This window comes from Rhizophagus irregularis, chromosome 7 (genome assembly GCF_026210795.1).
Source record: "Rhizophagus irregularis chromosome 7, complete sequence".
NCBI lineage: Eukaryota > Fungi > Glomeromycota > Glomeromycetes > Glomerales > Glomeraceae > Rhizophagus > Rhizophagus irregularis.
Genome location: NC_089435.1, coordinates 1,527,744 through 1,541,967, shown reverse-complemented (window position 1 = coordinate 1,541,967; position 14,224 = coordinate 1,527,744). Strand labels below are relative to the sequence as shown.

Genomic DNA, 14,224 nt, shown 5'->3' with positions numbered 1-14,224 from the left:
ATATTAATCTTTTTTTACTTTACTTTATTTTCCCGAAAACATTTATTCGCGAAAAAATAAGTTATTTAACAATTAATATCAGTTACTTGAATGTTAAAGTGACAATATGCTGAAAAGAAAAATCCTTAAAAATAATTTAAATTTTATTCATTGCGTGATGAATATTTTTTATAAAAATATTAATCGCTACCATTTTCAGTGAAACGTCCATTCGGTGAAATGGAATTTGGCGAAATGGACGAATCGGTGAGATGGATTCGATAAAATGCACTTTCAGCGAAACGTCTTTTCGGTGAAACTTCCCTTCAGGTTTCGGTGAAATGGATTTCGGCGAAATGTACCGTAACCGTAATGTTGTACTGTATATTAAAGATGGATACATAGTAGTTTATGAAATACAAATAGTTAAACAAAAAAAGAAACTTAAATGGAATTAGTAAGTATCAGGAAAGAGATAAATTCAAGGATGGAGGTCCAGCGAATGATGTGGAATGATCAACGACAGTATCTGAGGATAAAGTGGTAGATACAATTAACCAGTTCAGGAGAGGTTTGGATGTAAACGACTTTAAAGAAAAATCGGTAAAAGAAGCGTTGAAGAAAGATAATTTCTCAACGGAAGAAGTGGTGAATATCATCAACGAACAAGGGAAGGAACAAAAATCGTTAGTTCCATAACAACCATACGTTGCTTCACCATCTCGAAGTTCGATAGACAAAATGATGTTTATTATGGCAGGAGAACAAATGAAATGGGAAAATATCAAAAATCAGATGAATGCGGAAGAGGTGGCAATGATGATTAAATCTCTAGAATCCTTGATTAAGCTTTGAGAAAAATTGATTAAAGAGGAGTAATCACATGGTGTGATACAAAAGTATACGCAGCTTATTAATGTGGATTTTGAAAAGAGAGTTAAGGAAGACTGGAAGAGAACAGGGAACGAGACGAGACAAATATAATAACAAGCGGGCTGTGAAGACTGAAGAGTCCAAAAGAGAAATAGTTCAAGAAAAGATGGTGAGTGAAAAGTGAGTATATTAGGATAGGTTAGATTATAATCGTGTCGAAGTCACGTGATTTCACGTTAAAAATATTTCCAACGCGTTAAGGACTTTCTTTATATGTATTTTTATTATTTAGTATTTTTGAAGAATTTACTATATTGATCCTTCAAATTTCATGTAGTAGGTAATGGTACTACAACTTCACCGGAGGGAATAGGCTTATTCTTGAGTCCAAACTCCAGATGTATTTTATTGTTTTCATCATATAAATAATAAAGTATATCATTTACCAAAAAAAAAAAAAGAATCAAAAAAAGAAGCTTGTATTCCTTATCTTACAATTAGTAAATTCCTTTTAATGTATGAGCAAAATGGTTAAATAAATATTAATTAATCTAAGGTTCTATTATTTAAAAAATATTGCAGAATAGTATTTATTGGCGATTTGGTTAGTATCTTAAATTAAATGAATGTTCAATTTTAATTTTATTTATTTGTCAGCCTTTAAAATGGAAAACACGTCTATTTTTATATTTTTTTACTTCGCAAATCTAATTGCTTTGAATGTTGTTATGACGAAAATTATACATTGTCCAGGTCAACTAAATTTAACAAAATATTTAAAAATATTAGTTCAATATCAAATCTTAATAAGCAGAGTTATAAACTTACTGTGTAAATTTGAAGAGAATTGAGCAGAATTATCACTAACTTGTAATTCTGGAGTTAAATTGTCACTACCTTTAATAAACAGATTTATTTTATTTTCATCAATATATTAGTAAATATATGTTGTAGACCATGTCCCAAACCTTACCATCGACCTAAATTAGATAATGGTGTAGTTAGCCGAAAAATAATTAGCCGCAACGTGATCCGGACCCGTTCAGGTCTAGATCGTCGTGGAGTTCCAGGGATTTTCTGCAATTAAACCGGTCCGGAATCAGGTATTCGGCTCCGTTTTTCGGCTAATTACACCATTATCTGGTACAGTCTTGAGACATTATTAGATTGGCCGATAATTTAAGCCGATGGCAAGGCATGGTCAAGTTTGGCCTACAACAAATATACGGATGTGAATAATAAATAAATACCTTCGTTAGTAGCAATATTTCCAAAACCCATTCTTTCAAATTCATCCAATATTTCATTAATAGTTGATCTTTCTTCAGGTTCTTGGTTCCAACAATTTTTATAAAGATTTTCATATTCTTTAGGGGTACCTAGAATTGTAACCTCACGAGCACCATTACTAATAGAAACAGCAAGTGCAACTTTATTATCATTATCTTTAAATGGAGGATATCCACTAGAAATCTCCCACATTAATACACCAAAGCTATAGACGTCTGAAGCATTAATATATAGAAAATTTGGATCTACAAAACGTCTTGGTTCCATATAAGCAACAACACCAAAATTACCAACATAGGCTGTTGAAGTTTGATTATCTTGATTTTTTGAAATACCAAAGTCCATAATTTTAGCATTATTTTCATGAATAACTATATTCTTAGAATGCTAAAATAAAAAAAATAAAGTAGAACATTATCATTTATTTAGTACTATAATGATATTAGATAAAAATAATAATACTTACAAGATCTCTATGTAAAATATTTTCATTATGCAAATAATTTAATCCATCTGCAATTTGAAATGCTAATTTTTTCTTATCATCCCATGTCAAATCCTTAAAAGTATTTTTGAGATAATTTTGAAGATCTCCGTCATTAGCGTACTGCATAATAAGAAAATATTCATTTGTTTTTGGATCTAAAGAAAAAATTTATAAGAAATTTTTAAAAAAAAATAAAAAATAAAAATGCAATGTAGATAAATAATCAAATTACCTAAACTAATACCAAAACAACGTATAATTCTGTCACTATAATTAAGGTGCAGATGCACTTTTAGTTCATGAATAAATGCATCTAATAGATCATTCTTAATATAAGTTGTATTAGTCAATTTTTTACAAATAACATAATTATTAGTTTTAGTCCAAATTGCTTTTGATATTGTTCCAAATCCTCCCGCATAAAGTCTTTCTGTATTTTTTAGCTCTTTATAAGATATAAATTTAACTTTTCCATATTTTAGAGCATTTTCAATCCATTTATTTGCACTTAAACTTTCTTTTTCTGCATTTTTAGACCAATAAACATGCTTTTCTAATACTTTTTTCACTTTACCAATTCTATAAAGAAATCCAGGTTTATACTGAACATTACTAATCCCTTGCTGAGCTGCTTTTTGATACCAATAAGAGGCTTTTTCTAAATTCTTTTCTGTTCCATTTCCATTTTCATAACACATGGCTAAATTTTTCATTGCATCATCATTACCATTTTTTACTGCTTTTTGATACCAACAAAAGGCATTCTCTAAATTCTTTTCTGTACCTTTTCCATATTCATAACATATGGCTAAACTTTTCATTGCAACTTTACTACCATTTTCTGCTGCTTTCTGATACCAATAAAAGGCTTTTTCTAATTTTTTTTCTGTTCCTTTTCCATTTTCATAGCATGTTGCTAAACTATTCATTGCAACTTCATTACCATTTTCTGCTGCTTTTTGATACCAATAAAATGCTTTGGCTTCATCTTTTTCAATACCAATTCCTTCTCCAAAAAATAAAGCCAAACTAAACATTGCATCTATATTACCATTTTCTGCTGCTTTTTGATACCAATAAAAGGCTTTTTTTAATTTCCTTTTTGTTCCTTCTCCATTTTTATAGCATATGGCTAAACTATTCATTGCAATTTCATTACCATTTACTGCTGCTTTTTGATACCAATAAAAGGATTTTCCTAAACTTTTTTTTGTTCCTTCTCCATTTTTATAATATATGGCTAAATTATTCATTGCAACTTCATTACCATTTTCTGCTGCTTTTTGATACCAATAAAATGCTTTGGCTTCATCTTTTTCAATACCAATTCCTTCTCCAAAACACAAGGCCAATTTAGACATTGCATCTATATTACCATTTTCTGCTGCTTTTTGATACCAATAAAAGGCTTTTTCTAATTTCCTTTTTGTTTCTTCTCCATTTTTATAGCATATTGCTAAACTATTCATTGCAATTTCATTACCATTTTCTACTTCTTGATACCAGTAAATGGCTTTCTCTAAATTCTTTTCTGTACCTTTTCCATATTCATAACATATGGCTAAACTTTTCATTGCAACTTTACTACCATTTTCTGCTGCTTTTTGATACCAACAAAAGGCTTTTTTTAAATTCTTTTCTGTTCCTTTTCCATTTTTATAACATATGGCTAAATTGTTCATTGCAACTTCATTACCATTTTCTGCTGCTTTTTGATACCAATAAAGGGCCTCAACTTCATTTTTTTCAGTACCAATTCCTTCCTCATAACATAAGGCTAAATTATACATTGCAACTTTATTACCATTTTCTGCTGCTTTTTGATACCAATAAAAGGCTTTTTCTAAATTTTTTTCTGTTCCTTCTCCATTTTCATAGCATATTGCTAAATTATTCATTGCTTCATTTTTTCCATTTTCTGCTGCTTTTTGATACCAATGAAAAGCTTTTTTAAAATTCTTTTCTATTCCTTTCCCACTTTCATAACATACGGCCAAATTAAACATTGCTTTAATATAATCTATTTCTGCTGCTTTTTGATACCAATAGAAGGCTTTTTCTAAATCCATTTCTATTCCTTTTCCAATTTTATAACAAAAGGCTAAATTATTCATTGCAGCTTCATTACCATTTTCTGCTGCTTTATTATACCAATAAAAGGCCTTTTCTGAATTCTTTTCTGTTCCCTCCCCATTTCCATAGCATATAGCTAAACTATTCATTGCTTTAATATAATCTATTTCTGCTGCTTTTTGATACCAATAAAAAGCTTTTTCTAAATTCTTTTCTGTTCCTTTTCCATTTTTATAACATAAGGCTAAATTATACATTGCAACTTTATTATAATTTTCTGCTGCTTTTTGATACCAATAAAAGGCTTTTTCTAATTTTTTTTCTGTTCCTTCTCCATTTTCATAGAATATTGCTAAATTATTCATTGCTTCATTTTTCCCATTTTCTGCTGATTTTTGATACCAATAAAAAGCTTTTTTAAAATTCTTTTCTGTTCCTTTTCCATTTTTATAACATATGGCCAAATTGTTCATTGCATCTTCATTACCATTTTCTGCTGCTTTTTGATACCAATAAAAGGCTTTTTCTAAATTCTTTTCTTTTCCTTTTCCATTTTCATAATATATAGCTAAATAATTCATTGCATATTCATTACCATTCTCTGCTGCTTTTTGATACCAATAAAAGGCTTTGACTTCATCCTTTTCAATACCAATTCCTTCTCCATAACATAAGGCTAAATTAGATATTGCATCTTTATTACCATTTTCTTCTGCTTTTTGATACCAATAAAAGGCTTTTTCTAAATTTTTTTCTGTTCCTTCTCCATTTTCATAGCATATTGCTAAATTATTCATTGCTTCATTTTTTCCATTTTCTGCTGCTTTTTGATACCAATGAAAAGCTTTTTTAAAATTCTTTTCTATTCCTTTCCCACTTTCATAACATACGGCCAAATTAAACATTGCTTTAATATAATCTATTTCTGCTGCTTTTTGATACCAATAGAAGGCTTTTTCTAAATCCATTTCTATTCCTTTTCCAATTTTATAACAAAAGGCTAAATTATTCATTGCAGCTTCATTACCATTTTCTGCTGCTTTATTATACCAATAAAAGGCTTTTTCTGAATTCTTTTCTGTTCCCTCCCCATTTCCATAGCATATAGCTAAACTATTCATTGCTTTAATATAATCTATTTCTGCTGCTTTTTGATACCAATAAAAAGCTTTTTCTAAATTCTTTTCTGTTCCTTTTCCATTTTTATGACATAAGGCTAAATTATACATTGCAACTTTATTATCATTTTCTGCTGCTTTTTGATACCAATAAAAGGCTTTTTCTAATTTTTTTTCTGTTCCTTCTCCATTTTCATAGAATATTGCTAAATTATTCATTGCTTCATTTTTCCCATTTTCTGCTGATTTTTGATACCAATAAAAAGCTTTTTTAAAATTCTTTTCTGTTCCTTTTCCATTTTTATAACATATGGCCAAATTGTTCATTGCATCTTCATTACCATTTTCTGCTGCTTTTTGATACCAATAAAAGGCTTTTTCTAAATTCTTTTCTTTTCCTTTTCCATTTTCATAATATATAGCTAAATAATTCATTGCATATTCATTACCATTCTCTGCTGCTTTTTGATACCAATAAAAGGCTTTGACTTCATCCTTTTCAATACCAATTCCTTCTCCATAACATAAGGCTAAATTAGATATTGCATCTTTATTACCATTTTCTTCTGCTTTTTGATACCAATAAAAGGCTTTTTCTAAATTCTTTTCTATTCCTTCTCCATTTTCATAACATATGGCTAAATTATTCATTGCATATTCATTACCATTTTTAGCTGCTTTCTGATACCAATAAAAGGCTTTTTCTAAATTCTTTTTTATTCCTTCTCCATTTTCATAACATATTGCTAAATTAAACATTGCAACTTTATCACCAATTTCTGCTGCTATTTTATACTGGTAAAATAATTTATTTTCATTGTTTTCAAAATCAGACATTTTTTAATAAAGAAATTATTTTTAACTAAGATAGGTTAAATCAACAAGTCGGTGTAATAGAAGGGGTTTTCCGAAAAATCAACGTCACACAGGAAACACAAAGGATCTGCGATCACATGATATTCACAACGTAATTGACACTGATCAATCTGATCATCCGCTCATCCGCAGATGGGAACTGATTGGCGTGCATTCAAACAATTTGTACACTTACAGGGGTGACGAATAAGAATCAGACCACTCAAAAAAAAGTCGCAGAGATAAATATAAACAACGCGAACGCCACATCCTATTTTAATCACGTTATCTTATTGAAGTGTATGTAAAATGTTTAAATGCGATTGACGTGATATTCCGATATTCCCTAGCGTAACCAAAAAAAGCTCGGGCACGTGATCCGTGATGTGGCTGTGTTTTGATGCGATATAAATAAATATTTTTTTTTCTCGCGTCATATTAACTTGCCCGTTCACCTATTTCTTTATACATTTTATTTTTAAAATTAGTAACGCGTTTATTAATTTAGTAAAATTAAATGAATTACAAAATATCAAAACACCTAGAAAACATTATATAAAATATAATATCCTCTATAACTAAAGTAATCTAGTCTAAAAAATAATTACAATTAATCCTAGCTATAAATTACTAAACTATAATTTATTGAGCTAATTTCGTCATTGTATACCAATTATTTTTAATCGAGTCTTCTTCCGTGATCTTACCTATCAAACGATCTTTCATTACTAATTTAATTTTTTTAATTAATTTTTTTTGTATGTTTTTATCATTTTTATTTGTTTTTCCATTTTCGTTCATTTTTCTAGTCGCGTCCACATCATCAATAACATCATATGCTTTTCTTTTCAACCGTAGATCTTTTTTCGTTAATCCTTGATCTTTTTCTATTTCTGATACTATCTCGCATCTTTGATTCCATATCTTTAGTCTGAACTGATTGTAACAAAATATCCACATATCTTCTATTACTTTCTTTGTTTTTTGTTTGTTAGATATTTTATTAAAGTTATACGCTCCTCTCAAAAATTTCCAAATGCGTTTTTTACCAATTAAAACTAAAGATGGTTGGTCCATTATTTTGATGATACATCTTTCATAACATCTATATCTTCGTTCTTGTTCTTATCCACGAGTATTTGTTCGTATTCACATAACGATCATCTAATCAATTCATTTATCTCCAATTCATTCGCTTTACATATCCATATATGCTCCCAATCTTCACTAAATTTTTTACATCTTGGACATATATCCGTTTCTATACCATTAATTTTTCGTTTCATCAGAACTGCGTATGTTGGAAGCTCCTTGATTAAATTTTTTATTTTATATGATCTATCCTTCGTATCGTTCGTACCACATTGATAAAGGAAAATTCATTACGATTATTAATAAATCGTAATGTTGTTGACCAATCGATCTCTCCCCTGAGAAATTTTTAAAGTTTGTTTTAGCAAGTATTAAAGTATTTATATATACATTAATTTTATATATTTTGACTTTTTTGTATAAATAGCATAAACTTGTATATTTTTAGTCAGGTATATGTTACTTTACTTTATCAGTTATACAGAGAATTTTAAAAACAAAAAAAAAAAAATTTTTATTTCATAAATATATCAAGTAAAAATTTTTCTGTATTGTTTACAGTATCATTCAAAAACAATATAATAAAAATATTAAAACTAAAATTTATTTTATTTCTATTGACTTTTTTACAAAAGTCTTTGAAAAAAAAACAAAACATTTACAAAAAAATTGAAAAAATTCAAAGTTAAATGTTACACAAGCCCGACCAATCAAAATTTAGACGCCACACTTTATATCACGTGCCCGAGCTTGTTTGTTGGTTACGCTGGGGGAGTTTATTGGGCGTGGCAGCAATCACGTGTATACTCCTTATGTGATTCTGGTTGACCTGGACAAACCATATTATGTATAGTTTTCGCCAGTTGGATCCTATGTGGAATTAGCTTGGATTCCATGTAATGACTACGGAAGATATGGGTCCAGATGATTACAAATGATTACACTGGTTCACCAGCCAGAATCAATGAAACTAGGAGCAAAAATTAGTATATGAGATGAATAAATAACTCAATATGTTGTTTTAAATAATATTTGTTCAGATTAAATAACGTCCAAGATCGAAATTGTGTAAATTAATTGAATAAATCATTAAAACTACCACATAACAAACAAAAAGCATTTTATTTATAATTGGATTTTTTTATACTGTATGTGTAACTGTAAAAATAAAAAAATTGGTTTAATAGAGAAATTCAATAAAATTAAATATTTCCGTCATATACGTAATAAGGTGACTTGAAATTGGTGTTCTGAAAGGGTCGAATCGGGTCGGGTTTGAGGATATATTCGAACTCGACCCGACTATAAAAATCAACCCGCACAAATACCCGGGTTAATATTTATATAACCCGACCTCTGACCCGTTATAGTTTAACCCCCGGATGACCCGGGTCAAATAAAATTTTTAACAAATTTGTTCATGATTGCAAGACAATAATAATGTATGTCGCACAACTTTTACAAAAAAACGATTTTGATAAGTTTTATTTAAATTTTTATTATAAAATTATAAAATACATAATTCTTCCTTACTCCCACCATGATTTCAAACTCATACAAGTACAAATTGTATTTGTTTTGAGATTGCTTCTTTTTGCTGCTGTTACTGCTGTTATCAAATCAGCTCCATCGGAAAAGATCCCTTCTATTGGCAAAATCATTTAATTAGTTAATATTTAGCAATATTAAAAATAGCTAAATTATTTTTTACCTGCCACTGCTGCTAGTTATGAATCATTTAGCTATATGTGTTATTAATAAATTAGTAAGATTAAATAATATAATTTCTTACACAGTAGAGCATCTTGGTTTCAAGGATTTTTAAATATAATCAAAAACATGATCTAAGACCCTATGAAAAAAAATCATCCAATTTTTGTACAATATTTGTTCAAGTCCGTGTGGAAATTGTACAATTATTGCAGATTTTTGGATAAAAATAGTTATGAAGTTTTTCAAAGCATATTAAAAGTATGCAATTTTTGTACAACTTAAATTTAGGATATAGAAAATGTTCAATTTTTGTGTGATTTTTATACAACTTAAATTTAGGATACAGAAAACATTCAATTTTTGTACAATAAAAATTGTGATTATTGTACAACTTGAAAATAGACTTAAATTTAGGATACAGAAAGCAATTTTTGGGTAATCCTATTATACTACTTTCCATCTTACCTGTATGGTTACATTTGACCACTTTTAGGGTCGAATAGACCACTTTTAACCATTACAAATAGATTTTCCTAAGTAAAGTGATTTATGCAGTAAGGTTACACAAAATTCAACCGCATATTTGCTTATAAACGGGCATCTTCTAGACCCATTGGTGAAATTTTTGTATTATCTTGTAACTAAAAAAAAGTCAAAAACTTTTTATTAGGTTACACAATTAGTTCTGACCGGAATTATAATTTGGCCAGAATTATGCGGTAAAAATCAACTCTTAAAATTATATATGTTAGTCACGTGATCTGATCGTCAAAATAAATATGATGACGCGTAATGTTTTTGTTTGTTTTTTTAACCTTTTAACTTTTCTTCAACTTTCTTTTAAAATATCAGGTAAAAAAAACTTGTGTTCTTTATCTTTTTATTTTCCTAACTTTTTACATTTTAATGTTACTAACTTGCTTTCTTCACTAACTTCATACTTTTTTTTATTACTAATACTAATAATTTACTTTTTAACACTACTAATTTGCTTTCTTCACTAACTTCATACTTTTTTATTACTAACACTAATAATTTACTTTTTAACACTACTAATTTGCTTTCTTCACTAACTTCATACTTTTTTATTTAATACTAATAATTTACTTACACTAATAATTTACTTTCTTCTTTGATACTACTAATTTACTTTCATGTTATTAACATACTTTATTTTATTTTATTTTCTTACAAATTTTTATATTTATGATTATATCAAATTTAGTATTTTATTTATGAAATATTGTGTATATTTTTTATATTTTACGTCAATAAAAAAAATTCATAATTTCACTTTATAAATTGCCTGTTATTACTGTAAAATTTAACCTATAATTCCTAAAATATGGCCTAAAATTTGGCTCAAAAATCACACAATAATTGTATAAATTCAGGTCAAAAATAGGATAATTATTGAATAAATTACCATGCAATAATTGTGTGATTTATTGCAATTTTTAGCACAATTATTGTATGGTCAAATATACAGAAATTGTAGTGAATTTAATTGAATGATTTTTCAACAAAAATCACACAGACTTTTTTCATAGGGAGAATCTACCATGTTTTCTCGTTTTATACACAAGACTCATAACGTGGACATATTACTCTAAAATATCTTAAATATCTTATTAAACCCGGGTCAAACCGGGTCAACCTGGGTCAAACAAAGGCATGACCCTGACCCGACGAGTCGGGTTGAATACAGGACTAGTGTCAAATAATGATGAACCCGATTCGGATTTTAAACACGAGTCGGGTCAAATGACCCGGGTTTGACCCGACCCTTTCGGAACACTACTTGAAATACCATTTTATTGCTTTAAAGAGATCTGAGAGACCTGAGAACACTTTATTTAGTGTGGTTTTATTGTGATTCCAGTGTAATGGTTTTGATTCATGTGTGATTTCAAAGTGTGAAAATACCAGTTTATTTTTCAAGCTCTCGGTATCTTGGTACAAAGTGTGTATTATCGACCCAATTAACCGATCTAAAGTTGGTCAAACTCCGTCAACCGGTCTGGCTGAGGCTTTCAATTTTAATTTTTTTTCTTTAATTAATTCTCCCTTATTAAAAAAATATTTATTTTTATAAAAAATAAATTATTAATTGCTTTTATTAAAAGAAAAAAATATATTTCATTTTCGGTTAAAGGGATCAATAGATATCATTTGTTTTCAGTTAAAATTAATCCTTTATTTTTATTTTTTTGTTTTTACTGTAATTATTAATTGACCTATTTAGTCCTATTAAAAAAAGTCTATTTTGACCGGATGAATATCTTGAATTCTTGATATCATTGAAAACCATCAATCCGCCTGGCCAAACCTTGCTTGGAAATTCTTGCTGATCAATCAAAATTATACCTTTCTGTGAAATCCTTCAGAATGTCACAGGAGAGCTCAAAATCAAATTTTATTATAATGATATTAAAAGGATGCAATTAAAATATGCTTTATGCTATATACGATATGCAATTTACATACATACAGAATATATTATATAAAAAATTGAAAAATGTTTGTATGACGCCTTTCCTGATTTAATCAAAAAATATATGAAATCTTGATAATTCGCACATTATCTAACCAAATTGAACGAAAAAAATGCAACATTTTTTGCTTTTTTATGCTGGAAAGGTTGGGTTCGTCTGTCTGGGTAGTTTACTATGATAGATAGGGAAGCTAGTACTAGTTCTTTTAGTTTGTATATATATATATATATATATATATAAAATTTTTTGTATCAATTGTTTTGTACTACTTTAATAAATTGACTTACAATCTTAATGTAAAAAAAAATAATTTGGGCCAATTATGATAATTATATATCATCTAAATCTAGATTATAAACATGAAGTTTTTGGAATTAAATTTATATTTTATTGCTAAATGTCCAAATATTGTTATAACTATCCTCTAAACTATTATTATTATAATTAATTTACATTTATTTCTTATCAAATAAATAAATACTTCATAATTATGACAAAATTTTTAGATTTCTTGCGATTTAGCAATTTTTTTTTAAAAAAAATAAGCAAAGTAAATGTATAAAAAAATAATTTACTAATGGAAGCGAATAATTATTTCTGCATAAAATTTATTTTTATATTTATTACGTACCAACACATACTTCCATCCTGAGAGTATTATAAAGAATTAATATATATATGAAAATTTAAATTTATGAATTTGATATATTTAGAGGTACTAAAAGGTAACTTGTACAGTGCGGTACGTTGCTGATTTCTTTTAAATCCATTCAAAATCTTCATTAAGATTCATTCCACAACCAAATGAATATTTTTTAATCACTCCTTTCGCTTTATATTCTTCGATTAAATTTACCAATTTCTGATCCACTTTTATTCCGGAATGATTTATTTTTAACAATATAGGATTCCTATTTGTCCAACTAGAAAAAAATGATTCAATATCTTTCAATTTAAATATCTTAAAATAAAATTTAAATTTAAATAAACTAATTGGTGAAGATTTGGCTAATATTTGAAATAACTTATCCCAACTAAATTCATAATCTTTGCACACGTTAATAATTAATCCATTTAAAAATTGACAACTAATTAATAAATTTTCAAATTCTGGAATCAATAAATTTCTATCTAATGATAATTTAAGATACCTAATATTTGGACAATTTTGATAAATTGCTTGAATAAGTATTTTACAATCAACATAATGTATGACATTATCACAATGTATACTAATTTCAGAAAGATTTCCTGTTGTATTTTCAATTAAATTTACTGTAGCAATTAATGGAACATAATCAACCTTTAAAATTTTTAAATTAGGTAATGACAAATTCTTTAAATTATTTGGATCATTCCAATTTCTGAAATATGGTTTATGAATTTCTAAATATAGTAAATTCACAAAGTACGAAAGAAATCTTGTAGTAGGATTCCAACTAATTCTCAAATATTGGACAGTATCTGCATGTTTAATTAATGATTCTTCAAGAGATTTATAAAATGATTCATGTTTAGAGCTTGAAATATCGAATAAACAGAATTCATTTAAACTTTTTTGTACTTCAATTAATTTAAAGATCCCATAATTATCAGTATTATCATAAGCCGTAATATATAATGTAATTTTTTTAATTGATTTGCATATTTTAGCCAATCCTTCTAAAATATTTTGATCAATTTTAACATCACAATGAAAGAATCCAAGTTCTGAAAAGCAACATTTAGCCTCCGGAATAAGATGTAGCTGATAATCAAAGTAACGTGGGATTGAAAGTTGAATAAACTTAGTATTTTTATTAATAAATAATTTTAATATCTCGTTTCTTAAAATAGGTGCATTTGATTTTTCAATCATTTTCGAAGAAATTACATCTTCTAGGATATACAATTCTAAATATTTCCAAAAACTAATATAATCAAATAAAGGACGCTGATATGTTGTCTCCGTAATAAGATTATTCATTCCTTGATTCTTCAAAATTACTCTTGATTCTTCCGATAAATGTAAAAGTATTACGTTATATAGTATATTCTTTGAATTATCAGTCGCATAATAAAATTGACTAGGATTTCTCCATAAAAATGGCACCGCTGTTACACACCAAGTTCTATTAACTAAAAGACATGAATAAAGTGATTTTTTATCATTTTTTAATTTTTCAAATATTAGAAAAAGCAAATCTTCATTGAATCGCCACATTCTTTTTTTTTAAAAAATAAATAAATAAATAAATAAAAAATAAAAA

General features: G+C 27.6%; 3 protein-coding genes across 3 annotated transcripts; all 3 read right to left on the bottom strand.

The window, feature by feature from the left end:
- Positions 1-1,590: 1,590 nt before the first annotated feature.
- Positions 1,591-6,657, bottom strand: OCT59_027138 (uncharacterized protein; the record flags this gene model as incomplete). The annotated part of the gene is made up of 5 exons (XM_066136746.1): positions 1,591-1,610; positions 1,681-1,749; positions 2,103-2,529; positions 2,609-2,784; positions 2,862-6,657. The coding sequence occupies 5 exons, from the start codon at positions 6,655-6,657 to the stop codon at positions 1,591-1,593; spliced, it is 4,488 nt and encodes a 1,495-aa protein (XP_065993204.1).
- Positions 6,658-7,317: 660 nt separating this feature from the next.
- OCT59_027137 (uncharacterized protein) lies at positions 7,318-7,752 on the bottom strand (the record flags this gene model as incomplete). The annotated part of the gene is made up of 1 exon (XM_025328233.1): positions 7,318-7,752. The coding sequence occupies one exon, from the start codon at positions 7,750-7,752 to the stop codon at positions 7,318-7,320; it is 435 nt and encodes a 144-aa protein (XP_025167469.1).
- A 4,983-nt stretch (positions 7,753-12,735) lies between these two features.
- Positions 12,736-13,941, bottom strand: OCT59_027136 (uncharacterized protein; the record flags this gene model as incomplete). The annotated part of the gene is made up of 1 exon (XM_025330855.2): positions 12,736-13,941. The coding sequence occupies one exon, from the start codon at positions 13,939-13,941 to the stop codon at positions 12,736-12,738; it is 1,206 nt and encodes a 401-aa protein (XP_025167468.2).
- Positions 13,942-14,224: the final 283 nt, after the last annotated feature.